Below are 26,146 nucleotides of genomic sequence, written 5' to 3' on the forward strand. Positions count from 1 at the left end.
TATAATACAAATAGTAAGTAAATTTAGTAATTAAGTATATTTTTTTTAAGGTTCACGACAGGGATAGTTAACCTACATAAATATTGTAAATTGCATCGTGTTATAATAGTTAGGTAGCATGCGCTTGTATACGTGCGATAGGCGGACGCGCTGATCGCAGGTGTCAAGTTGCAGCTAGCGATAGGCGCTGGGGCACTACGTTGCTGCGCGCATTGAATTTCAGAGAAATTAGGGTTCAGTAATTGATTTTTAAATGTTAGAATCTAAAAATTTTTTTATGAAAATTTTGGAGATGGAGGGGGAATGATGTAGGGACACACAGTGTATTATTCCTAAAATCGGAGTCAGCAATTCTGTGCGGGCGCAACGGCGCCAACCAGTTGTTTCCCATACCGCGCTCCCTCCACTCGCGTCAGTAGCCTGTTAATTATAATTATTTCAATTGTTAAAGAATCTAATAAATGTGCAGTGCGTGAACGTTAATCTGACTTCTTCTTTATCTCCTATTAGTCCAAAGTAATAGAATACATAAAAACTCTAAAGTGTTTTGAGTTTATACGATAAATATAGATATTTGCTATTTACCCGTTACGTCAAAAAGCTGTATTGCTGAATACAATCTATTTTCTAAGATTTTATTTGACAAACAATATAGTATTTAATGCTATGATAATTTCATACACAACAGTGTTTGGAGTTTATACGATAAGAGATTTATAGATAAGAGATACGAAGAGATTTAATCGTGAGCGGGAAAAAAGATCGACTTTAAAAAATAAATTTTATAATGTTCGAGTGTATTTATATCGATCACGCAGCGCGGAGTCACTCACTGTGCAATACAATACAATACAAAAACTCTTTATTGCACTTACATCACATTAAAAAAAAAATTAAAATAGTATTATAATACTGTGGTTCTGCCCGAGAGTTTTTTTCCTAGTACGTATCGCCTTTGTGTGCATTGAGCTCAAGTAATCAAGTAACGGGATTTGACAGTTACAATTATTATTTATTTACATTTCACGACTGATTTTACATTGTCGCATGCCGCGTATTCTCGCCTTCGTCTTTCAATTAATTTCAATTCGGATAATAATCGAGACCACGTATTTTAACCTAAGTATAATAAAAAGTAGCTTACAAAGAGAAAATTAAATGGAAAAAAAATGACTCAGGCTGTCATCATAATCATAATCGTAATCATTTATTGCAAGTCACAGTTTTACATAGGTGGTATACAGGAAATGGTAGGTACATTGTGACGCCCCGTTGGGGCACGGCAACTTTAAATCTTTACGATAAGTTGAAATCTACATGTAACTATCGACTTATCGGTCAAAGTAATTAGTTCTCAATATTATAGAAATAGAATAGAATGGAGTACAATATAAATAGTTTATTATAAAAGGGCGCCACATAAAAACATACATACATACATAAACTCACGCCTATTTCCCACCGGGGTAAGCAGAGACTATAGAATTCCATTTGCTTCGATCCTGACACACATAAAAAACAAGACAATAACATCATATCAAATTTTTACAAAACAATTACAAAAAAATAAGACTGATGATATTCTAGATAGATCGAAAGAACTTCGCATGGACAGGAGGAGGACCCGGTGGTGTAATGGTTAACATGCTCGTCCCGGCTTGACAAGAGCTGCGGGTTCAAGTCCCGTCCGAGTCAGATTTTTTTTTGATTTACCTTTCTTTTTGTGCGTTTGGGCGGGTGCATATAATAAGAATCCTATTCTGAGGTGTTAACAAAAATCACATTTGAATGTGTTTTCTTTAATCATAGTCAAAACATATTTTATTTATGTAGTCAAAACTTCAGTCATATATTTTTTTTGTTCAGGTAAGATGGGTGATGCAACAGCGGGAGCTTCGGAGGACGAAGAGGGACCACCAGTGGCGGCCGAGACATGTCATGCGGCAGACCAGTACGCCCTCCTTCCCTGACCCATTGTTCAAAGAACAGTGGTATTTGGTAAGTTATAAAAAGGTAGGTAGTGCCTGCCTTTGCACTTCGCTTTTCTCGTCTTGGCGGGGACACTGCCGTGCCCCCAGATTTCATTTGAATTTTGAAAGGGATGCTCTGATAGTTCGGACATGTAGAGAGAGTTGGGTCGTGTACCAGTTTCAAGATAAAATTATGAAATTTTGATTACTAAATAAAAACAGATCTGAAACTGACGATAAACATTTGCTTTTTTCTATTTAACTTATTTTTTAATTTTCATAAAAAAAAACGAAAAGTTCGACAGTGTGCGTTTTTAAACAAATTCCATAGTAATTTCGTGTCTTGACGTGTAGTAAAAAGTAGTTGATTTGACTAGTTGGAAACTAGCCTATTGATGAAAGTAGACTTTACGAAAAAGATTTATGATGCATAATATGTAAGTTAGAAGAGGAAGGCCTAGGTGTACAGTCATGAGCAATATCATGTACCCACTTTAGAACCCTGTCGCACTATCAATAAAGTGAATGTGACATGGTTTCAGAGTGTATACATATTAGTACTCGTGACCGTACATACCAAGATCAGATCCAGGATGTTTTGAAGAAAGGTCAGGTCAAGACTACTCTAAACCGGCGACCATGCATGAAGTCTTTGAAGAGAGTGGATGATGCGAAAGTTGTGTGTCAGGATCGTAGTAAGTGGAATTCTCTGGTCTCTGCCTACCCCACCAGGAAATAGGCGTGATCTTATGTGTGTATTATGTGTATGTATGTATATTTAATTTACCTTTACCTAGTTACATTGGCGTTAAACCTTGGAGTACCATCTCAAGCAATGGTAGCCTACATTTTAAGTAGTTTTTATAATAAACATTTATATTTAATTCTGAGGAGCTCGGTGGCGCAGCGGTAAACGCGCTCGGTCTGCGATTGTTGAAGTAAATCAACTTTCGCAGAGGCCGGTCATAGGATGGGTGACCACAAAAAAGAAAGTTTTCATCTCGAGCTCCTCCGTGCTTCGGAAGGCACGTTAAGCCGTTGGTCCCGGCTGCATTAGCAGTCGTTAATAACCACCAATCCGCACTGGGGCCCGATCTCCCTATCCATCCATAGGGAAGGCCCGTGCCCCAGCAGTGGGGACGTTAATGGGCTGATGATGATGATGATGATTCAATTCTATGCTAAGTAATTCAAAACTTTTTGAAAGTCCTACTACTCCTACAAAATGTCAGCCATAGGATTAGGGCGCGTTTATTGACACAAATTATTTCACGACTTTGCGACTTCTCGAGTTATCAGTTGCCATGCGGTTTCTTGTGGAAGGGGCCACAATAATTCGAAGGTTCCGGCCAAGTAGTTAATAACTTTACAATAAGTCACGCCAAAAAAAATATCATATTGGCCAGACAAATGGGAAGCACTGAGGGCTCCCATCCTGTATATTCCAGATCGTAGAATTATTTCATGACGTGTTTGACCATTTCATGAAATGATCATATTTCATGAAATAGCTAACTTTAGTTGACCATACCGTTGAATCGTCAACATTTAATGACATTTCAATCAACGTTTGGCCATATCGTTAATGTAGGCGGTGTCCATACTATGTGGTGTAATAAAAATGCGAATAGTCGATTAATTTCTTAGGTTCAAAATTATTTACCTATTCGATATGGAAAATTGTACAATTTCATTGATTCATCAATTATAATATCAATCAAGTTTTAAATATAATCGACACCAGCTCCACTACCAGTGGATAATATTACTGATTTTACGATATGATTGCTATATCATGAAGTAATCCTGCATTTAGCTGCTCATATCGTTAAAAGTTTCGTGTTCATTGATTTGGCCAAACTACATCATGATGTGGTTATTTTATGAAATGTTTGAGCACATCATGAAATGATCGATTCGAAGATCTGGCCACGATATAAACGTAACATAACATAAGCTCAGGACTATAATTATCTCAATTGATGTCAGACGTACTTACATCCGTCGCAAGACGATCTAAGTAAACATACTTCACTGAGCTGTCTGTTAGACCAATGTGGTGTCGCTGTCTATAATGGTAGTGCAACTGTGTTAGTGAAAACTGGACCTATAAATAGCATTAATAATTTTAAAATTAGAATCGTCGCTAACAGCCGTACGCTTGATGCACACATAACCGGAAAACGGGACAAGCGACTCAGGGCTCAGGCCACGGGATTTTGTATGAAACCGCAACTAAAATCCCGCTTACTTGTAACGCTTTCCCGACTCAGTGTGAGCTTTACAGTTACACCACCAAGATAATTCAATTCTCGTGAATAATGTACATCTGTCTTAATGACTTATAGTTTTTACGACTCGGATCCGTCAAACTCGAATGTTCATTTGGAAATGTACGTGCGGCCATGAAAAGTTTGAAATGCCACCATAAAATGTACAGAATGAGAATAGAGTGGCTCGAAACGTGCGGAATTGCGAAACGAAATAGAGTCATGACTAAGACTTTGTAATTTTGTATGGAAGAGATATTAACACTTTCAAGGACAGAATGTTTAATGACGTTCCGATTCTAAGGTGTCATACTATCTATTATGAACCATCAATGGCCCATGGTCTTTGCCCTTGAAGAGGTTAATTTAGAAAAAAGTTCGTACCATATTTGGGTCAGTGTATGAAAGCGTGATTAGAACAAATAATATAAGCGAACTTACGTCTATGAGCGCCGGTTCAAATCGGGATTCTCTTAAAATGCATAAATGGTTTTGTCATAATTTTAATTATCATAATCCTTTTCGCATAACGTTTTTAAGCATAATAGTACTTTCCCATAATAACATCTAAGAATACTGGTTTGTTAGGTATAACTTATTTTTGGACTAATATTTGTTGGTATAAATATGATTCGCATATAAATAGGTATCCATAATTCTTTTTTAGAATAATAGTGTTTTGTCATAATTTTTACAAGCCATAACAGTAGTAGGTTAGGGTGCGGCGAGGGTGGCCCTTGGGCCACCCCTACGCTGCCAGCATGTTTATCTTACACACGAAAAGTATACTGAATGATCACCAACAGCATGAAATAGAGTCAAAAAATATAAAAAGTCACAATCATGAACCAAATGCAGCCAAGGAAAAATTAAGTTTCGGAAATGTTCAAAGTTGTGCCAAAACTTTTCTTATTCGGAGTATAGTTTTTATGCTTATAATACTTATATGTCATTATTGTGATTAATTATTATGCTTATGGTAGTTATGAGTTTCAAAATTATGCATAAAAAGTTATGACAAATTAATACTATGCGTAACTAATAATAGTACAAGTAATATTATGCCATGGTAAATTATTACATAAAAAAATATGCGTAAAAATAGAGAACCGTTTAAATCCCAGTACCGGGGTTGCACCGTTGACTTATTTATTATTTGTCTAAGCTTGTGTATTCCGTGGTTTTATTGATAAGCGCTTACACGGTTTTCACTATGTACATCATTATACGTACATAAGATCACGCCTATTTCTCGTTGGGGTAGGCAGAGAGAGACCACGGAATTCCACTTACAATTCTGACACACCACTCCAAGTTGTTCGTAAATGTTTGAGCTGCCTAAATTGTACTGTATTTGTGATGTGTTATGTCTGATTGTTGAAATTAATTCTATGCAATAAAGTAAGTATATTTGATTTGATTTTGACCAGTTTCGCTTCTTTCACTCTCCATCGAAGACTTCATAAAACCTATATTTAACAGTAGCTTAGGCCTAATTTTAGTTTTAGTTATTTTCCTTCACCACTGAGCACGTGATAATAATTTATGATCCAAACATGAATTAGAAAACAAATTCGACAATCATTGTTTTAGGCCTGTGATGGATTCGAACCTGCGAACTCAGAGTGAGAGGCAAGCGTTCTACCAACTGGGCTATTGTGTAAATATATTGAAATAAAAATATAGAAAAGTACAATGGCCTCTTTCTTTTCAGAATGGTGGAGCAGCAGATGGTCTAGATATGAATGTAGGGTATGCCTGGAGGAAGGGATACACGGGAAAGGGAGTAGTCATCACAATATTAGACGATGGAATACAACCTAATCATCCAGATCTCAAGCAGAATTACGTAATATACTTTTGCTATTTTCAGCATTAATTATTTAATAAATTTGATTTTATTTTCTTAATTCAAAGTTCCAAAAATTAAATGTAAAGGAAATAATTTATAGCTTAACTAGCTTTTGCCCGCGACTTCGTCCGCGTGGCGTGTTCTAAAAGAGAGATATTTTTCATATAAAAGAATTTTCCCGCTAATTCCCATTCCCGTGGGAATTTCGGGACTTCCTTTCTTAGTACACCTCTGCGGTCCCTAAGCTACGTCCTATCCAAATTTCAAGTGCCTACGTTTAGCCGTTTAGGCTGTGCGTTGATATGTCAGTCAGTCAGTTTCTCTTTTTATATATTTAGATTTTTTTCTGTCTGTCACAAACACAAAAATCTAGTTGACATTTTTATAATTAAAAGTTCCAATTCCGTAACCATTTACCCTCCTCTTGCTTTCAAAAGTTCCATTGTGAAGGTTACGAGTGAGTTAAGTTGAATTAGATCCGCAATATTCTAGGACCCGGCCGCTTCGACGGACATAAACGGGAACGACACGGACCCCACGCCGCAGGACAATGGGGACAATAAACATGGCACCCGGTGCGCTGGAGAGGTCGCCGCGGTCGCCTACAATCGATATTGCGGTGTTGGCATCGCGTACAATGCCAGCATTGGAGGCGTCAGAATGCTCGACGGCCTTGTTAACGACGCAGTGGAAGCACAAGCACTCGGATTTAACACCCATCACATAGACATCTACAGTGCGTCGTGGGGACCCGAGGATGACGGGAAAACCGTCGACGGCCCCGGCCCCTTAGCTAGAAGGTATTATCTAATTGCATGTGATTAAGAACTCGTGGCTAGAGGGAAGCTCATTAAAAACGTTTTGTTTCAGGGCTTTTATAAATGGAGTAACTAACGGAAGGGCAGGGAAAGGTTCTATTTTTATATGGGCGTCGGGTAACGGCGGAAGGCATACGGATTCCTGCAATTGCGACGGGTATGCCAATAGTATATTCACTATTTCTATATCGAGTGCTACTCAAGGAGGCTATAAGCCATGGTACTTGGAAGAGTGCTCTTCTACATTAGCGTCTACGTATAGTTCTGGAACTCCAGGCAGAGATAAGAGTGTAGCTACGGTAGATATGGATGTGCAATTAAGGCCTGACCATTTGTGTACAGTTGATCACACTGGCACATCAGCCTCCGCTCCTTTGGCCGCAGGTATATGTGCTCTTGCATTAGAAGCTAACCCCTTACTCACATGGAGGGATATGCAACACCTAATTGTAATGACGTCAAGGACGCAACCCTTGGAAAAAGAGGAGGGTTGGATTGTGAACGGTGTAAAAAGGAAAGTGAGTCACAAATTCGGGTACGGCCTAATGGATGCCGCTCAAATGATCACATTAGCCGAACAGTGGACGAGCGCGCCACCGCAACATATTTGTAAGTCACAAGAAATTAACGAAGACAAGAATATAGAGACTTCTTTCGGCTACACGATATCAGTGCATATGGACGTGAATGGCTGTAGCGGAACAATGAACGAGGTCAGGTTTTTGGAACATGTTCAATGTAAGATTTCACTCAGCTTTTTCCCGCGAGGAAATTTACGGATACTGCTTACGTCACCGATGGGTACGACGTCCACCCTTTTATTTGAGAGAACACATGACGCGACGAGTTCCAACTTTGACGACTGGCCGTTTTTAAGCGTCCATTTTTGGGGCGAAAACGCCGAGGGTCGATGGAACCTTCAAATCATAAACGCGGGTAACAATCATGTGACTCAACCGGGGATTTTGAAGAAATGGCAGTTAATATTTTATGGCACTGCCACAAATCCCATTCAGCTACGGAGCAGCAATAAGAGTCATTTTAATTCACATAGCGTATACCAACAAGATAAAACGTACCATGTGAACGATGTTTACGACGCATCTGAATATTCACAATTCCTCAATGAAATCGAACTTGGTATTTCAGATAAGCGTAGTTACCCCAAAAATATTCCTTCAGCGCAGCGGAAAAATGTTTTAGCGGATGCCAACGACAAACAGGTTCAAAGGTTATGCGATCCGGAATGTGATTCGCAGGGTTGCTACGGGAAAGGTCCAACTCAATGTGTCGCTTGTAAGCACTATCGTCTCGACAATTCTTGTGTATCCAGATGTCCGCCTAGGAGTTTTGTGAATCAAGGCGGAGTGTGTTGGCCATGTCACGAATCCTGTGAGACGTGTGCTGGTGCCGGTCAGGATTCTTGCCTGACTTGTGCTCCGGCTCATCTACTTGTCATCGACTTAGCAGTTTGCCTTCAACAATGTCCCGACGGCTACTATGAAGATCCTGACGCAGATGCATGTTTTCCATGCGCAGAACATTGCGATACATGCACAGAAAAGGCAGATATGTGTTCGTCGTGCGCCCACAGTTATGTATTATATAACGGATCGTGTCTAGCCGCCTGTCCGCCTGGCACTTACCAGAAAGATGATTTTGGATGTATGCCATGTCATGAAACATGCGAATCTTGCAACGGACCCAGCGAGAATGCGTGCGTTTCATGCCGAATAGGGGATTACGCATTCAAAGGCCGTTGCGTATCAAAGTGCCCTACGGGGTATTATGCAGACACGCAGAGAAGGGAATGTTTACCGTAAGTTTCCTCAATTTACGACTGGATAACGTATGTTTCTCTTTTTTTTTTCAAGGTTTCTGAATATTGTATTTACAATTGTAGGTGCCCCATCGGATGTTCCATTTGTACGTGTGCTGTTTGCTCTGTATGCCAAGAGAAATGGATCCTCACAAAAGGGGGAAATTGTCTCCCAAATGGAAACGACAAATGCGACACCAGTGAGTTATTTTCCGCAAACAATCATTCATTTACAACGAACTTTGTGTTGAATATCTAATCATGTTTACGTTTTATAGATGAATATCTAATCATGTTTACGTTTTACAGGTGAATATTTTGAAGGAGGTCGCTGCAAAAACTGTCATTCGACTTGCGAAAAGTGTAGCGGGTCAAACGAGTGGGACTGTTTATCTTGTTCGAGCCCTTTGTTATTGCAGGGTTCGAGGTAAGGACACTTTATTAGATGTTCTTATCTCGCGCTTGAGGAAAAATACTGACGAAATTTTTGGTTTCAGATGCGTCGCAGAATGTGGACAGGGGTATTACCAAACAGCGGGGAGGTGTTCCAAATGTCCGCACACCTGCTCGAGTTGTGTATCTAGATTGAACTGTACGTCTTGTGCTGGTGCCTTAAGGTTGCAATCTGGAACGTGTCGAGCGACTTGCGCGCCAGGATATTACCCGGATGAAGGAACTTGTTCCAAGTGCTACTTGTCATGTGAGACTTGTACTGGTCCTAGACGAGACCAGTGCGCCTCTTGTCCTCCTGAATGGCGGTTGGCGGCGGGGGAGTGCAGGCCTGAATGTCCGCAAAACTTCTTCCCCTGGCAGGAGAGTTGTCGGCGCTGCCATCATTATTGCCAAGACTGCCATGGAGCAGGACCGCAGAGGTGCACGTCCTGTCCACCACACTTCTCGTTAGAAGGAGGTCTATGTGTGGAATGCTTGAGCTCCCAATACTATGAGCCTCGAACAAGGACGTGTCGCCCATGTCACGACTCCTGCAGATCGTGTTCAGGCCCCGGCCCAACGAGTTGTGTAACTTGCGCTCATCCACTCCGTTTAGATAGGTAAGCAACATCATTAATTCAACTCAAAGGAAACTAATTTACTTTAATCTTATTCATCTCAAAACCACTGCCTCAAAAGATCTTGGTTAGGAAGCGTAAGAATGGTTGAAAACATGATAAGAATATCTTGATTTATTTTGGAGGCTAATTTTTTGTGGTGTTGCAGGGTGAATCACAAATGCTTGCCTTGCTGTACGGAGAGTATGGTGTCAGTTTACCAAAATTTTAATCAGACGACTGATTGTTGTCATTGTGATAAGGACGTAGGTAAGTTATCATCATATTCCTAGCGGTATCCCGTTTTAACAGGGTCCGCTTACCTAACCTGAAGATTTGACAGGTCCAGTTTTTTACAGAAGCCACTGTCTGTCTGACCTTCCAACTCACGAAGGAAAAACCAACCCCGGTTTCCTCACGATGTTTTCCTTCAACGCTGAGCACAAGATAATCATTTATGATCCAAACATGAATTCGAAAAACTATTTAGAAAAGTCATAGGTGTGCTGGATTCGAACTTATGATTTTTCGATGAATATTGTGTGCCGATTTTTGCTTTTTATTTTCTTATGAAAATGAAAAAGTGCAGTCTAATGTATCCATTACGCCGAGTGTCAAATTTTTTATATTTTTTCTATAGTCTATGTGACCCAGAAATAACATGGCTTTCTATTAGTGAAACGATTTTCCAAATCGGTTCGGTAGTACAAAATATTATTTCCTTACAACAAACTTACAAATGTTACTTATTAATAATAATTGTGTACGTAAATTATAAAAATCAATAGTCTCCATTACAGTATAGTCTAGAACTATAGAAATTGTACTGTTATTATAGTCAAAAAGTATCAGTTATTTTAAAAACTCAAACCCGACTATGGAAAAAGTATGAAAGAAGAAAATATTTCTCTAAAATTCTTCCGAATAATGATGTTTAGGAGACAGCAGGACAAATCTTTGCTTGGCATTCGACCACGCCTATTTCTTCTTAAAACAAAGCAAAAGCTTCGCTGCAGTCGAGTAAAACAAATTATAATGTTTGTCAGAATAAATAGGTACGATTTTCATTATAAGTATTGTAATTATCCAAGCCATATATAGCCACAGAGTATGGCACTTCACTGACATCATACATTTTCATCGTACCTTTACCCACGTATTTACCGCTTCGTCAGACGCAACATTTAATTTCGTCGCGTCTAAAATTTCTTCGGCGTTATCTTAAGTTATTAAGTCTCTTCAATGGAGCCCAGTAAAATGAAAAGGAAACTTATTGCGTCCTTTGTGGTTATCTTTTAAAATATTCACTATAAAATATGCTGTATACCCCCTTCAGTTGATTGAGGGCAAGCTTGTGTCCAGCAGTGGGACATTTATAGGTCGTTTATGTATGTTTATATACGCATTGTTGTATGGCTAAATATATGTAATAACTCACCAGACGCCATGGCTATGTCGCCATTGACTGTCGCTAAATTATTTATATTAAATACGGCAGGTAACTCACTTGGCGACGCTTTGGCATTTACTTCTGGCAATATAAGTTGCTTGGCGACGTCGCTGGCGACGTGACCTTCGCGTCTCGATTGGACGTGCGTGGCCGATATAATCGACACTAACTTAGTACAATCACATAAGAAAATATATATGTACTTCAGAACCGTGTCACTTGAAATTCTTTTGACAGATTGAAACAAAATCTCACTAAATATCAAATATGTTAATACGATAGGGTTCTAAAGTACCTACCTAGACTTACGTGTACGTATTTTTAGAAGTATATTTCCACCTGATCTAGAAACAAACTTGATAAATAGTTACATTTTTGACTAATGATTGCAATCATTAGCTGTTACTAGTAACTACGAAATGATTGATTTGACACATTTATATAAAAAGTACTACGACCGTTATAAAAATGTTTTAATTCCTTTCAAAGAAAGATGAATTCAGTACAATAGGGCTTGAAGATAAAACTTTGCAATTTGGTTCTCAAACACTAAATTGTGAATTTCTTACAGGGGGATGCCTAAACGGTTCTTCGGCGGGCAAACGTCGCATTGCGGAGAACATTCGCACTCATATAAAACCATCATTTTTTGTTGACGACCACACAGAAACCAATATTCTGGACCGTAATATATTGGTGACGGCAGCCTCCACGCTTCTTGTGATGCTCGCTATCGTGATTGTTTTAATGGTAATACCTTTTTTGTTTTATCCGGTAGGGTAAGAATCCTCGGCCTTAGGGAAAAGGGTAAAGAAGGGATTTGCTAGAAGTTGACGGTGATAAATTCGTATTGGTGAAGTTTTCGATTGATACGGAAAAGGGAGCTTTAAATCTGTTTGGGAAATAGAAGTTTCTTTCGAAGTTGTAATTATTTTTAACATTTTTAGAATGCCTATTTAAAAGTCGGTCCAAGTTGGCTTCGGTCGATTTGTATATTTATTTAAGAGTTCATTGTACTCCGACCAGAACTTAGAGACAAATAGATTATATAAGGCGTCTTATTATGCTCCTACCTTACCGGGTGAGCCCTCAGCGCTCCCCATTTGTCTGGCCAAGTAGTTAATGCCATTCGCGGCAAATCTCCAATAAGACACGTCAAAAAACGGTGTACCTACCTATTTCTTACTTGTTAATAAGTATTACGAGGTTAGGTATATTATAGCCTCACGGTGTAACGTAATTTTGAAATCGAAACGCCATTGTTAGGTTATCTGGACGACTGGAGGCTCAAATACAGATAGTTACGTGATACTTTTGAAGAATTTTGTATTAAAATTATATCACACACTAATGCAAAAAATACGAGTGTGTAAAGTTTTAGAATTTGCGCTAACAGAAACAGAATAAAATAGTGAAAACCCACTTGAAACACGAAATGTGTTTAACGCAATTATGAATAGCCCACGTTTTTATAAAAAGCATATACCCTTTGTTACATTCATTTATAATGTAAAGAGATCTGAAAACGTATAAAATGTACCTTAAGAACATTTTCAAAGGCAAACTCCAGTATAAACTTAGGTATATTACATACCTTTACGTAACTCAGACACTATTAACCACAGAGCATAGAAACGATGGAGATATGCCTTTAGTACAAAATTACACGAGTCTGCATTTCGACTATTAACTCACGTCGTCGTGTGAAGCGTCCGCACCAAGACAATTCTGGCTGCATCGATTTACCCGCCGCTCATTGCGGAGTATCACAAGCGGTAGTTGTGGTTGCGCCATACCAAATAAGCAATGAATGACGTGGAAAGTTGTATCGATGGTTGCCTGAGTAAAACATTTCATTTTGTGCATATTTCGGTCCCACCAACTATGCTCCCGCGGCATCTCTCTTAATATAAACACTCCGTGCTTGTTAACCGTCCAACGAACAGGAAAGTTCCTTTACATCTGAGAGATTTAATTAAATCCTTCTTTCAGTTGAAGATGAGGAAAGGAAAGCATCGACATCTGTATCCGAAGACTGAGTACTCTCAACTGACTAGTGTTGATGAAGACTTACTTCCCCTGACATCACCGACGACTATTCTGAAGGTGAAGGAGCAAGGTGTGAGTCAACTGGAGGAACCAACATAGCAACCTTATGTATAACAATGTAAATCGTAAATTACCTCTCTGTAGACATTCTATTAACAAGTCACTGTAGACATGTGGTATATCGGCTTACTTCTCAATCGGGGAGCGCCGTTTCGAACCTCGGTACCTGCCTTGCACCAATGAGTTATTAATTTAATTTATCTTAAGTGCACTTTTGACTAACACATTTGGCTCACCATCTGAAAACTTGGTGACGTGTGGGTACTTAGTTCATCTTGTTATGAGTGTACCTATGACTACCCCAATTGGGATATAGTTGTAAGGTTTTTTTTTATTTTAGGAAGAGAAAACAGAATAAAATAAATAAATAAAATATATTTATTGTTCCAAACAACTTAAAAACTAAAAGGTACAATTATATGATAATGCTGAATGACATTCAGTACTTCTTAGAATGTGGAAATACCTACTGTTGACACAACTGGTACGATAAAAAATATTTGTACTTTCTATAGAGAGGTAATCTATGACATAGGTCAGTGATTCTCAAAGTATACGGTCCCGACTCAAAATTGAATTATCAATATAATATTCTGTGGTACAGCAGTTGAGCGATAGGCTCATGATCCGGAGGTCCCGGGTTCGAATCCCGATGGGGACATATCACAGAAATCACCTTGTGATCCATAGTTTAGTTAGGACATTACAGGCTGACCACCTGATTGTCAGAAAGTAAGATGATACGTGCTTCGGAAGGCACGTTATGCCGTTGGTCCCAATTACTACTTACTGATGTAAGTAAGTAGTCGTTACATGAGTCATGTCAGGCCTTTGGTGGCTCACTCATAACCCTGACACTAGGGTTGATGGGGTTGGTAATCCGTCTCACAACCCACACGATAGAAGGAGAAGAATGTAATATTTACCTCTAGAAACTTACTAAGTTACTGATCGTAAAAGATGCAATGTGAGTATGACGCGATAGCGGAATTATATTTCTTGAAAGTATATAAAAGTTCAAGTGAGTACAGGGGGGTTAAAATGGCCACATCGAAGCAATTCATCTAAGTAACCAATATTGCAATTTGACATTTGCGCATATAAAAGTAAGTGCACAATGCAAACAAATGTTAAATAGCAATATTGCTTTCTTAGATGAATTGCTTCGATGTGGCCATTTTAACCCCCCTGAACATGTTTTTAAAGGTTGAGATGACTCAAGGATAATGTATCTTTGGGAACCACTGATATAGGTAGAATATATGCTGCAGACTGATACGTAGAGGATTGAATAAACAATTAATGTTGTAAATACTCGTATTACTATATACCGATAAAATAACGTATTAATTGTATGTGGCCATTTCAATTTAATTTATCCACGAAATATATTATGCAAGTAATGAAATTACTTACCGTTTTCTTCGTATACTTTTTAGACTTTTATTGGTGTTACAAAAAGTGTTTTGTTTAAAAATAATGTATTATTAAAAATAAAAATATATTCTTCACAATCTCTATTTTCAAAGAAAAAGATTACATAGCATAGAAATGAAAGATGGCGTAATTAAAAAAGAAAATGAAATGAAATTTTAAGGAAAATAAAACTAATTGCTGGTTTTGACACGTAAGTAAAGAAATAATTAAAATATTTTCCTTGTCTTTTTGTATCCATACTCACAAAATATTAGTTCAAGAAAAAGTAAATACGTCCCAAATAATATTTTTAATTACTTTTTGTTAAGTATACTAGATAAATGTATTATCGGACCAGTGTAAAATGGTTTTTATGGGACCCAAACTCATTTCGTTTGGTTGTTGCTGTCTATTTATGATGGAATTTTTTGGTGGTAAAACTTGTTTGAGCTAAAAATATTTTTTGTCAAAATGAGGAGCATATAAACGGTAACAAAAAGCTTTTATATTGCCTTTGTGGTTGCAAATTGTGGAAAATATGATACCTTGTGAGTTTTAAATCATTGTTTCGAACGAAACAAAATTGCGCTCCACGGTTATTAAGTCTTATTATGTTATGTTTTTTATTTTAAATATTAAAACCGAAATAACGTGTATTGTTTACATTTCGTACTTATAGTTTGTGTACTTACACAATTTTCCACTATTACAATGAAAGAACTTTGTAAAGTATTTTTTTATATAATTTGTTTTGGTCCTATTATTTTCGACTGTGATTCTAAAATGATTTCTTTCCACTTGAGACAGAAAGCGTTTTTTCTTTAATTTCACTTTTTTGGCACGTTAAGCCGTTGGTCCTGGTTACTACTTACTGAGGTTAGTATGTAGTCGTTACATGAGTCATATCACAGGCCTTTGGCGGCTCAATAGTAACCCTGACACCAGGTTTGATGAGCCTGGTATTCCAAATGTGATTATCCTTATTTGTCTGATTTTATTAATTATCTATTTGTAGGCGAACAGGTTTTTCGACCAAAAGCTAATTTTTAACTATAAATGTTATTCCACAATGTGTTACATGTTTCCTCAATTATAGATTTTAGTGTTGACATATCTCGATGTATATTTACTTTATAAATGCCATTATGTTGATCTTTCATAGTGAATTCAATTCTACAATTGTGTAAATAGTACTATTCAATTATACCGTGTACCTACACTTATTTGTGTGTGTAAATATGTAAATAACGTTGTAAATACATTGATGGTTTTTATGACGGGCTGATGTTGTTTTCTTTAATCTTTCTGCTCCCTGTTTACCCCTTAAGGGCTACTTAGCGTAGTGAGAACGTAACACTACCTAAAAAGACTAATTTTCTATTTATTTATTTAGTCAACCAACAGCAAGTACACTGATACATGGTTACAGTTTGCAGTTAATACATATTAAACAAACTAAGCGCCTCGCCACTTAAAAGTGGACAACATGCTCTAATACTTTAGGTACTTAATTACAAAATTAAATTATAGTTAGAAAAGTAACAACTTCAACTATTAAAAAGTATCTGTTATAGATAAAACAGTTTTTTTGATTCGAGGAACAGATGTGAAGAAGATATCTATTTTATCTGCATACAATTCGTAACTAGTAAACAACCGAACCAACGAATAGTGTTGTTTAAGATTGGTGCGGCATCTACGAAGCGAGAACAACTTTTTTGCAGTACAAGACCTAGCTGTTCGGACCACGAACAAAATATAAAAATGTCTATGGTTTTGTTACTATTAAAAAGATATTGTCATAGACGAATAGGAGACTTCCTTCTTGGCATCAAAAATGGATGCATAATCAATATCTTGTTGTGCAAAAAAAATATCTAAAACAATGCTAAAAATATATGGTGATTTATAAAATAATAATAATAAAAGTGTAAAATGTGTGAATAAGTAAAAGAAAACAATAAACTTTAAAATATTCCTTTATGTGGTCGTTTAATTACCAGCACACCACTCAACCATCACATCTAGAACGCCACACTAGCATTTCTTTTTGGTACGCTAAAATTAACCTTGCTTAGCAAAGGGCACTTCTCCCTCCCTAGCGTTATCCCGTTTTTACAAAGTCCGCTTACCTTACCTGAAGATTTGACAGGTCCGGTTGTTTACAGAAGCGACTGCCTGTCTGACCTGAAAGGAAAGCCAGCCCAATACAAGTTAGGTCACATACTTCCAAAATTCGGGATTGTAGGTTTCCTCACGATGTTTCAAATTAAAATAATTATCATTAACTAGCGACTCCACAGAGAGAGTCAAGCATTCTTCCAAATGACTATTACGGCTTACCCAAGACTAAAAATATGTAACTCTTAGTACTAATAAGAGAAAAAAGAAATATGCAAGCGCTTACTTTTTGCTTACGCATATAAGTATTATGATCTCACAAAGTGGCCTCGTAGGTTCTTGTGGCTCTGCCCACCCCAATATAATATTCAGGTGTGAGCATAATAGTATTATTATGTTAACATTATGAACGAAAAGATTATGCTTATCTATTAGAAAAATTTCAAATCGGTTGATAAACAGACCCGTAGCGGCCAGCTGGCCGCTAGCGTAACGTGTAGCTACACGTTACGCTCTGGTGCTACGTCGTAGCTACGTACTACATACTGAAACCCACGCCGTCACTTGCGGTGCATTGTGTCGTATGTTATTATAAAACTCCGTCGTCACAACAGAGTGACCATCACTAACCATGGGGTGTCTCTTAGTGTTGTTACGTTAGGAAAACGTATATTTAATTTTACGTGAATAAATAGGCGCGTGTCTCGAGTAAAGAAAATAAATGAAACAGATGATAAATGGGTTACGGTCGACGGGCGGCGGTCACCGGCCAGTGACGGGTGCTGACGGAGTTAATAAGTCAAGCAAGTATACCTAAACCTAAAGTTTATAAAACAGTAGGTACTTACTTTTAACACGCGGTCTCCGTGGTCCAGTAGATGACCGTTGAGCACACGATCCGGAGGTCCCGGGTTCAAATCAAGGTGGGAACTTAGAGATAATTTTAGAGCCATGCTCTTGTCGGGGTAGCAATCTCCATGCTACATTTTTAGGAAAAAATAGGGCAGTGGTTTTCCTATTGCCTTCCCCCCAACAAAGACAAATAATTACAAATTATTTGACGACATTGTCGTGACCTTTGCGTCTCGGTGAGTGATGGCTCTTAGAGAATTACACACCAAGCTCTATTTATTTTTGCAAATTCCTCTTGTTGGTCATTTCATTGTAGTTACAAAAACTGTGAATGCAATAGTAAATAAGTAGAGACATGTTTTCAGCCAACTTTTGTTGTTAGCAGCTCAACTGAACTTGTGACAAAACTCTGCTTTTGTTATAACGTTTTGCTTTATTTTCTGTTCAGAACTATAAAGCATTTTCCCACTGAATATAAAATCATATAGTAGAAAATAGATGTTACTTACATAAAACATAGATTTAATCAGTGACTGATGGTAATAAATAGCCTTTACATGGTCATTTTATGATCATTATTGTATGAAAAAAAAATACCGGAGATACCTATAGACAATGTGCAGTTATACTTGGTATTGAAGTAGTGATATGGGTAAAAACGTAAAGTAAATAGTTTATGTATACGCCTCATTGCCACGGTTGGGCACAGGGCTCTTATAACTCATCGAGTCGCCAAGGCCACCGGCGACTGTCGCCAAACAATTCATACTGAAATTTATGGCAGTTAATTTACTTGGCGACACTAAAGCAATTGATTGACGACACTGCCGGCGACGTAGTTTGGCGTCTCGGTGTTTTCTCGGCACTGCCTAAGTACCGGTGTTTAACATACATACATAAACAGCCTATATATGTCCCACTGCTGGGCACAGGCCTCCCCTCAATCAACCGGAGGGGGTATGGAGCATATTCCACCGCGCTGCTCCAATGCGGGCTAGCGGAGGTGTTTTTACGGCTAATAGCCGGGACCAACGGCTTAACGTGCCCTCCGTAGCACGGAATCATCTTACTTTTTCGGACAATCAGGTTATTCAAGTCTTAGTGAGACTGTCCTTTGTTTGGTAAGGACTTTACAGGTTTGAATCATCTGATTGTATATAGGCTGTTTATGTGTGTATGTATTGTTAGCATTAAAACTAAAAAAATGGTTTGTCGAAAATCGAAATTGGTTGAAACAATGTTTTACCAGGCGGTACCCAAAATCGGCGGCCTATTCCGAGAAAGTCGCCATAGAACAAAAACTCACTAAGACGCTTCGAATGAGATATGTCTGGAATCTGTTGATGGGGGACGTGTTGACTCATTGTCCTTTGAAGTAAAATTTTCTCTCAACAAAATCGCAGAGTAAGAAAAGGTGTTTTTATTTTTTTGTTCTTTATATGAGGAGAATGTAAGCATACTTGTCACCTGTCTTGTTCCCTCATTCAGCACTTATCGCTATCGACCCACTAGGGTCGATTAATTCTTACAAATATTTTTCCTCCCACACGACGCCCAGAGCCAAGGTTCGCGCCCAACTGGGCACCCTCAGGCCTGTTGTCTTAAACATTGTACCGGGTGAGAGCCTTCAGCGCTCCCCATTTGTCCGGCCACGTAGTTAATGCCATCTGCGGCAAATCTACAATAAGTCACGTCCAAAAAAAAAAACTTGTCTTGATTTGATAGAAGTATGCCTGCCGTGTAAGAGTATGTAAGTGTGCCACGTAAAAATGATGCCATTTGTGGCGCGACAATCAAAACAGATTACAGTCGCTTGCGACGACAATATACGCGGTGTCACACACAGGCTTTAAAGTTGGGCAACTAAAACTAACTAGACTAGACATATATACATCCAGTTACCCCATATTCCTATCAGAATATACCTTACGTAATATGTCTACAGAAAATGGTATATAGATTTTAATTTTATATTATAAAAATCATCATCAGCCCATTAACGTCCCCACTGCTGGGGCACGGGCCTTCCCTATGGATGGATATGAAGATCGGGCCTTAAACCACCACGCGGGCCCAGTGCGGATTGATGATTATTAACGACTGCTAATGCAGCCGGGACCAACGGCTTAACGTGCCTTCCGAAGCACGGAGGAGCTCGAGATGAAAACTTTTTTTTTGTGTTCACCCATCCTATGACCGGCCTTCGCGAAAGTTGCTTAACTTCAACAATCGCAGACCGAGCGCGTTTACCGCTGCGCCACCGAGCTCCTCAATTTTATAATACTGTCCTTTTATTTTTATTTTCTTTTCGCAGTCGAAATGTTGTTAAACATTAAGCTAAGCTTGTTTCACGATTATGTGTTAGGTATATATTTATTGCTCAAATGAACAAAGAAAGATGGACCTGGAGATTGTTAGAGTGGCGCCCACGAGCATTCACAAGACCGAGAGGAAGACCACCTATGAGATGGAAGGACGACATTGTGCGTCACGCAGGATATGGCTGGATGTCGATAGCCCAAGATCGTCGGAAGTGGAAAAACATGGAAGAGGCCTATGTCCAAAATTGGATATGGATTTAGGCTGATGTATTTATAAAAAAAACATCGAGCACGTTCTTTATTAATTGTAAACTTCTCTACAACTTGCACTTGATTAGTTCCTTATTACCTTTCCGTGCTAGAAATCTATCAGCTAAGTCCAGAACTAGGACTTCGGAAGAAAGATAAGCTATTGACGTCAAGTCCACAGTTTGCTGAGATTCACAAAGTTATAGAATGATTGAGAGGTTGTTGGTGACTGCTTGAACTAGATATTACGATTGTTGTCTTGAAATGATTGTTGCAAGCTTGGTGATAGTCGGTTTCATAAAGTACTAACAAACTTTTTTGATTAAATTGTATGTGTAGATAAAGCCCGAAATATAGGCACATATTAGGTTATAGTAGAGATCCGAGTTATGACAGCCTAGTTGAAAGAATGCTTCATTATCATTATGAAGTCACAAGTTCGATCCCGCACGGGTCTTGACTCAATGACTTTCGAATTTGGTTGCGAATTCATACCTGACGTGCTCAGTGGTGAAGGTAAATATCGAATGGAAATCCATATACTCGAGAAATATGTTTTCGGAGGTGTGTGTCCTAACCTTGAGGAGCTCGGTGGCGCAGCGGTAAACGCGCTCGGTTTGCGATTGTTGAAGTAAAGCAACTTTCGCAGAGGCCGGTCATAGGATGGGTGACCACAAAAAAAAAAAGTTTTCATCTCGAGCTCCTCCGTGCTTCGGAAGGCACGTTAAGCCGTTGGCCCCGGCTGCATTAGCAGTCGTTAATAACCACCAATCCGCACTGGGCCCGCGTGGTGGTTTAAGGCCCGATCTCCCTATCCATCCATAGGGAAGGCCCGTGCCCCAGCAGTGGGGCGTTAATGGGCTGGTGATGATGATGATGATGTGTCCTAACCTGTAATTGGGCTGTTTTTTCCTTCGATAACAAAACATTTAGTGTAAGTACCCTTTGATTAGCGGAATAAGGCTTGGCATATGATGAAGATCTAGATATTAGGACTGTTATTGTAAGTCGAAATTCCTGTGTACACACCCATGTCTTAGTAATAGAAAGTTGACCATTCTTTATGACAGTGTACCTCTTGAGCTCCAGAGATAAACACTCTCGCATCCGAAATACCCGTATATCTTCTCGAAAGGGACAAATGCCGTGAGAAAATAAGCCTTTATTTTCATAGTCGGTCGAAATTGGAGGTGGAATGACTTTCACAAACTAAATTGGAGAGTAAAGAGCTTCTGACTTTTCATTTTAAAGGATATCGATGTGTGTTTATCTCATTGATGTATGTTTTTAACTTTATCTTATCAACGGAGTAAGTAGCTAAGAATAAGTTTAGTATTTGAATTTGAATAGACTCATACTTAATACGGAAACAGCCTCCGTGGTCTAGTGGCTAGAGCGTTAGACTCACGATCTTGAGATCACGGGTTAGAGCTGTCAAAGTTCAGAAGCTAGTGCTGTGACGTTCATTAGCATAGGGATGTATCAGTTGACATTAGACCGATCGATTCTGTTATCTAAAACAATAGGTAGGTGTATAATTCACACCGGACTTCTGATTTCTTTTGGATCTGCTACACACCATTAGTGATAACGGTTTGCTACGGGAATCATGCAAATGATACTTGTAAGTATGTATAAAAGCTATCATTTTAAAGAGAACCTTAAGCCGCATGAAAAAACCTCTCCCACATTAACTTCATTCGGGCTTCAAACCGGAATAATAAAAACGTTGTTTTAGAAAAAAAAACAATTAAAAATAAAAGGAACGCAATTTAAAAAACAGAGAAAGAAACAAATGAAAAGCAGGAGAGATTTATTCTAAGCGGCCGCTAAATTAACTCGCAGAGATGTTACTTGTTCTCCTTTTATTATTTAACACACGAACCTTGTTTTTCACGGACAAAGCCAGGCTTAAAACGAGGAAAAGGTCGGGAACACACCGATCTGGTTGCTTAACGTGAAAATTTTAGACATAAAATAACACGAATATAAGTACCTATGTGAGTAACAATCATTCATAGGATGAGGAAGTGGCAATACTTACTACCAGATATTTTTAGTAAATTGCCTAGAGGGCTACACACAGTCATGTGTGTAGGAACTAAATAAATATATTATCTAGGCGTATGTTTAACTATGTAGTACCTACCTACTTATTAAGTTTAGCGAGTTAAGCGCATTCATTCGCCCTTCGCATAAACCTTTATGGATTTGTTTTTGTTTAGAAGGGCGTCTTATTTTTTAAGAATTGAATTGTTTTTCTTATATTGAATAAATAAACTAAATAAAAATAAATGTGTAATTAAAATTATAGACTATTATTTATAGAAAGAGTAAAAGAAAATGGACCATAATGAAGACTATAGAGAACCGGGGAGGAAATATGATTGGCCACCTGATACGACATGATTCGTTTATAAAAACATCATCGAAGGAAAAATTGAAAGAAAAAGACGAAGGGATAGCCCTAAGAGAACATTTAAGAATCAAATAAAAGAGAAGATACAGGTCGTATCATATTAGGAGGTGAAGGATTTGGCGGGAAGAAGAGAGGAATGGCGATTACTCCACTGACAAGAGCGCAGCTTTTTAATAAAGAGAGAGAAAATCATTCGATTGTTTGATATTATAGAGAGAGAACGTTGATCAATCAATCAATGATACTTTATTGCACAACGACATAAAAGGACATAAACATACAACAGGGGGGGGGGGGTAGGAGGAGGGGGGTGTTGATTGTTGTATGTAATATAGACTCGCCCCTTATTATATGCTTTGAGCATAGGAGTGGGCGTATGTTTTATACACTCCACTCTACCCCTATGCTATGCTGTTATAAATAATATTAACGTTCCCTGTTACTGAAAATTAGATATCAACCCCTCACGCATTGGAATTTATGTACATAGACACACTTTAGCTAGAAAAATGTTCCCCACATATGGGTTTCAAATGTATTGCCTCATAGGTGATTCATATACAGTGAACGTGTTAAGTTACAAGAGATTGGACCGGACATTATATGTCGCATGTTTTTTGAGCGATGAGATTTTGAGCGGAGGTTGGTTCAATGCGGATTAGACATCTGAAGAGATAGAGTAGGGGGTGGGATGTATAGAGACTGGAGAGTTAGTTGGCCGATGCCATATAATACATAATAACACTACTTGTAGAAGGGATGGGGCTTGATTTACTTGTCTATCTCGCTCGGACGCTCGCACGCTCGGGGTTAATATTATAAGTAAGGGTTATGTGCCCCCGCTAGCGATAATTGAACGAAATTTTTGTACAGAGTGTCTAAGCTACGCAAAATACCGTGAAAAATGGTAACAAGGTTTGGAGGCTTTTACCCAGTAGTGTAATCATAGGACTGATTGGGAATCTACTTCAATATTTGGTACCTCTTCTCTACGGGAACTGTACTTGTTTATTTCTATTCATCGCTATGGTGTCGAAATACAGAAAAAGCGAAGACGAATTAATTTCGTAACGTTTGCTACGATACGTCTACGCCTCGTAGCAGACCCGCAGATTATTACTACGACTCTATTAATACGTCCTAAAGCTAGTAATTATAATAAAGTAGTATTTTATCATGTTAGGACTCCCTGTATTTCTCTGAAATCAGCCTTAGATGTTAAAGAGAATAAAATTTGTGACCTACCCCGCGCAACCACAAAAGATTTTTTACTTCTCACAATGGCGGCACGAGTTTAATTTAAATTTGTATAAATGAGGTGCGAGATGAATGCGATAACAGTCGCTGGGGTACAAAATTTATTTATTATTGTTATTAAGAAAGTCTTACGAGTTGGCTGGTTGATAAAAGTTGTTCTAAATTTTGGTTTACTGTTTATTTCAAGGTTTGCCAAGTGGCTTTTACTTTAAAACTTGTTTGATCATAAATAAGCTAGACAATATGTACAAGTATCTATCCGCGGCTTCGTTCTTGTAAATAATGAATCGCATTACTTACCAATTAACAATAAACAAGAGGTGAGTTTATAGAAAAAATAATAAATCAAAATAATGCGGTACCACTTATTGCGTGGGTCTAACAGAAAGCTCGGTGAGGCGTAGGTACTAAGATCATCTTGCGATGAATGTATGAGTCGTATTATGTTAAATTAAAAATAATAAAATGTATAAATATAAGACAGGCAAGCAAAATTTAATCCAATTTTAAATAATTGATTTTTTTCTTGTCTTATTTTGGTCAATGAAGTCCAATCTGAGCCTCCTGTATGTCTCAACCAAACAATAAAGTGTTTTACTGTTATTATGTCCCCACCAGTATTCGAACCCGGGACCACTGGATCATGGAGGATGTTAACAGAGATCTGACAAAGGTAAAAATCGTCGGTTATGCTTTTATGCCAAAACTTAAATATACGTATAAACCATTGTTGACAAAATTATTAAAATTAATAAGTGAGATAACAAAGTTACGAGCTTTATCTTCGACACTTTACGGTCTTTTTATTTTTATATGCATTATAAAATTACTCAGTTTGCAAAGGGCGAAATTATTTTTGTGCAATTAAATTTTTAAGGATGGACCAACCCTGAGGGGCGATACCACAACTAAATTAAAAGATAAGTATATTTAGAGGAGCTCGGTGGCGCAGCGGTAAACGCGCTCGGTCTGCGATTGTTGAAGTTAAGCAACTTTCGCTAAGGCCGGTCATAGGATGGGTGACCACAAAAAAAGTTTTGATCTCGAGCTCCTCCGCGCTTCGGAAGGCACGTTAAGCCGTTGGTTCCGGCTGCATTAGCAGTCGTTTATAACCATCAATCCGCACTGGGCCCGCGCCGCGTGATGGTTTAAGGCCCGATCTCCCTATCCATCCATAGGGAAGGCCCGTGCCCCAGCAGTGGGGACGTTAATGGGCTGATGATGATGATGATGATCATTATTATCATTTTTTAATCTTTTCCATCTTAATGAAGGACTTCGTTCCTCAAAAACAATATAGATGGCGCTGTACAGGTTTTCCTTCGTTTAACCTTCTAATTTCGTGAATAACAGACATATGCACATCTTTTATCTTTGTTTATGGGCATAAATGATGACCCTTTTTATTACACCTTACATCCATTAATATTCTAATCAAAATAAAGAGAAGCACTATAGGTCGCAACATAATTTTATACATAATGTGATCGTTAGGCTCACGATCTGCAGGTCCGGGTTCGATTCCCGATGGGGATATTGTCAAAATCACTTTGTGAGACTGTCCTTTGTTTGGTAAAGACTTTTCAGGCTTGAATCACCTGACTGTCCGAAAAAGTAAGATAATTCCGTGCTTCGGAGGGCACGTTAAGGCGTTGGTCCCGGCTATTAGCCATAAAAACACGTCCACCAACCCGTATTGAAGCAGCGTGGTGGAGTACGCTTTATACCCTCTCCGGTTGATTGGGCGGAGGCCTGTGCCCAGCAGTGGGACGTATATAGGCTGTTTATGTGATTCAATTATCAAGCAACAATTATTTTTATAAAAGGTTCTGCCATTACATTGTATTTTTGAATAATTATTATGAAAGTACCCAAGTAATGAGAAAATACATTATTATTATGTTAAATCTCGGCAGCGCTATTTATATTATTATTGGTGAACAATATTGTTGAAAGTCCCTCATTATGGAATTCAAATTCAATTCAAAAATATCTTTATTTAATTGGTAAAATAGTTACACTTTAATAAAAGACCAAAAAAAAAATAGTTACACTTTGAATCGTAATTTTCTAAATGACGAACGTCTTATCCGCTTAAAAGAACTGCATTTGATTCAAATTCAAACTTATAGCAAAAAATATAATTTTGTTTATTTATTTATTTATAAAAAATA

General features: G+C 38.2%; 1 protein-coding gene across 2 annotated transcripts in view; it reads left to right on the plus strand.

Moving 5' to 3' along the window:
- LOC126370652 (furin-like protease 2) overlaps positions 1-15,886 on the plus strand; it is a 39,774-nt gene extending 23,888 nt beyond the window's left edge. Inside the window, exons 1-11 of one of the 2 annotated variants that reach the window (XM_050015612.1) lie at positions 1,150-1,250; positions 1,867-1,998; positions 5,955-6,089; positions 6,585-6,892; positions 6,963-8,729; positions 8,814-8,929; positions 9,039-9,156; positions 9,227-9,781; positions 9,948-10,048; positions 11,800-11,978; positions 13,221-15,886. In XM_050015612.1, coding sequence (XP_049871569.1) covers positions 1,170-1,250; positions 1,867-1,998; positions 5,955-6,089; positions 6,585-6,892; positions 6,963-8,729; positions 8,814-8,929; positions 9,039-9,156; positions 9,227-9,781; positions 9,948-10,048; positions 11,800-11,978; positions 13,221-13,376 — 3,648 coding nt within the window. In that variant the 5' untranslated portion in view covers positions 1,150-1,169 and the 3' untranslated portion in view covers positions 13,377-15,886. Of the gene's footprint in view, positions 1-1,149; positions 1,251-1,866; positions 1,999-5,954; positions 6,090-6,584; positions 6,893-6,962; positions 8,730-8,813; positions 8,930-9,038; positions 9,157-9,226; positions 9,782-9,947; positions 10,049-11,799; positions 11,979-13,220 lie in introns of those variants that run through there. The other variant, XM_050015613.1, reaches the window with a different exon arrangement.
- The last annotated feature ends 10,260 nt before the right edge of the window (positions 15,887-26,146 follow it).

This window comes from Pectinophora gossypiella, chromosome 11 (genome assembly GCF_024362695.1).
Source record: "Pectinophora gossypiella chromosome 11, ilPecGoss1.1, whole genome shotgun sequence".
NCBI classification, from domain to species: Eukaryota; Metazoa; Arthropoda; class Insecta; order Lepidoptera; family Gelechiidae; genus Pectinophora; species Pectinophora gossypiella.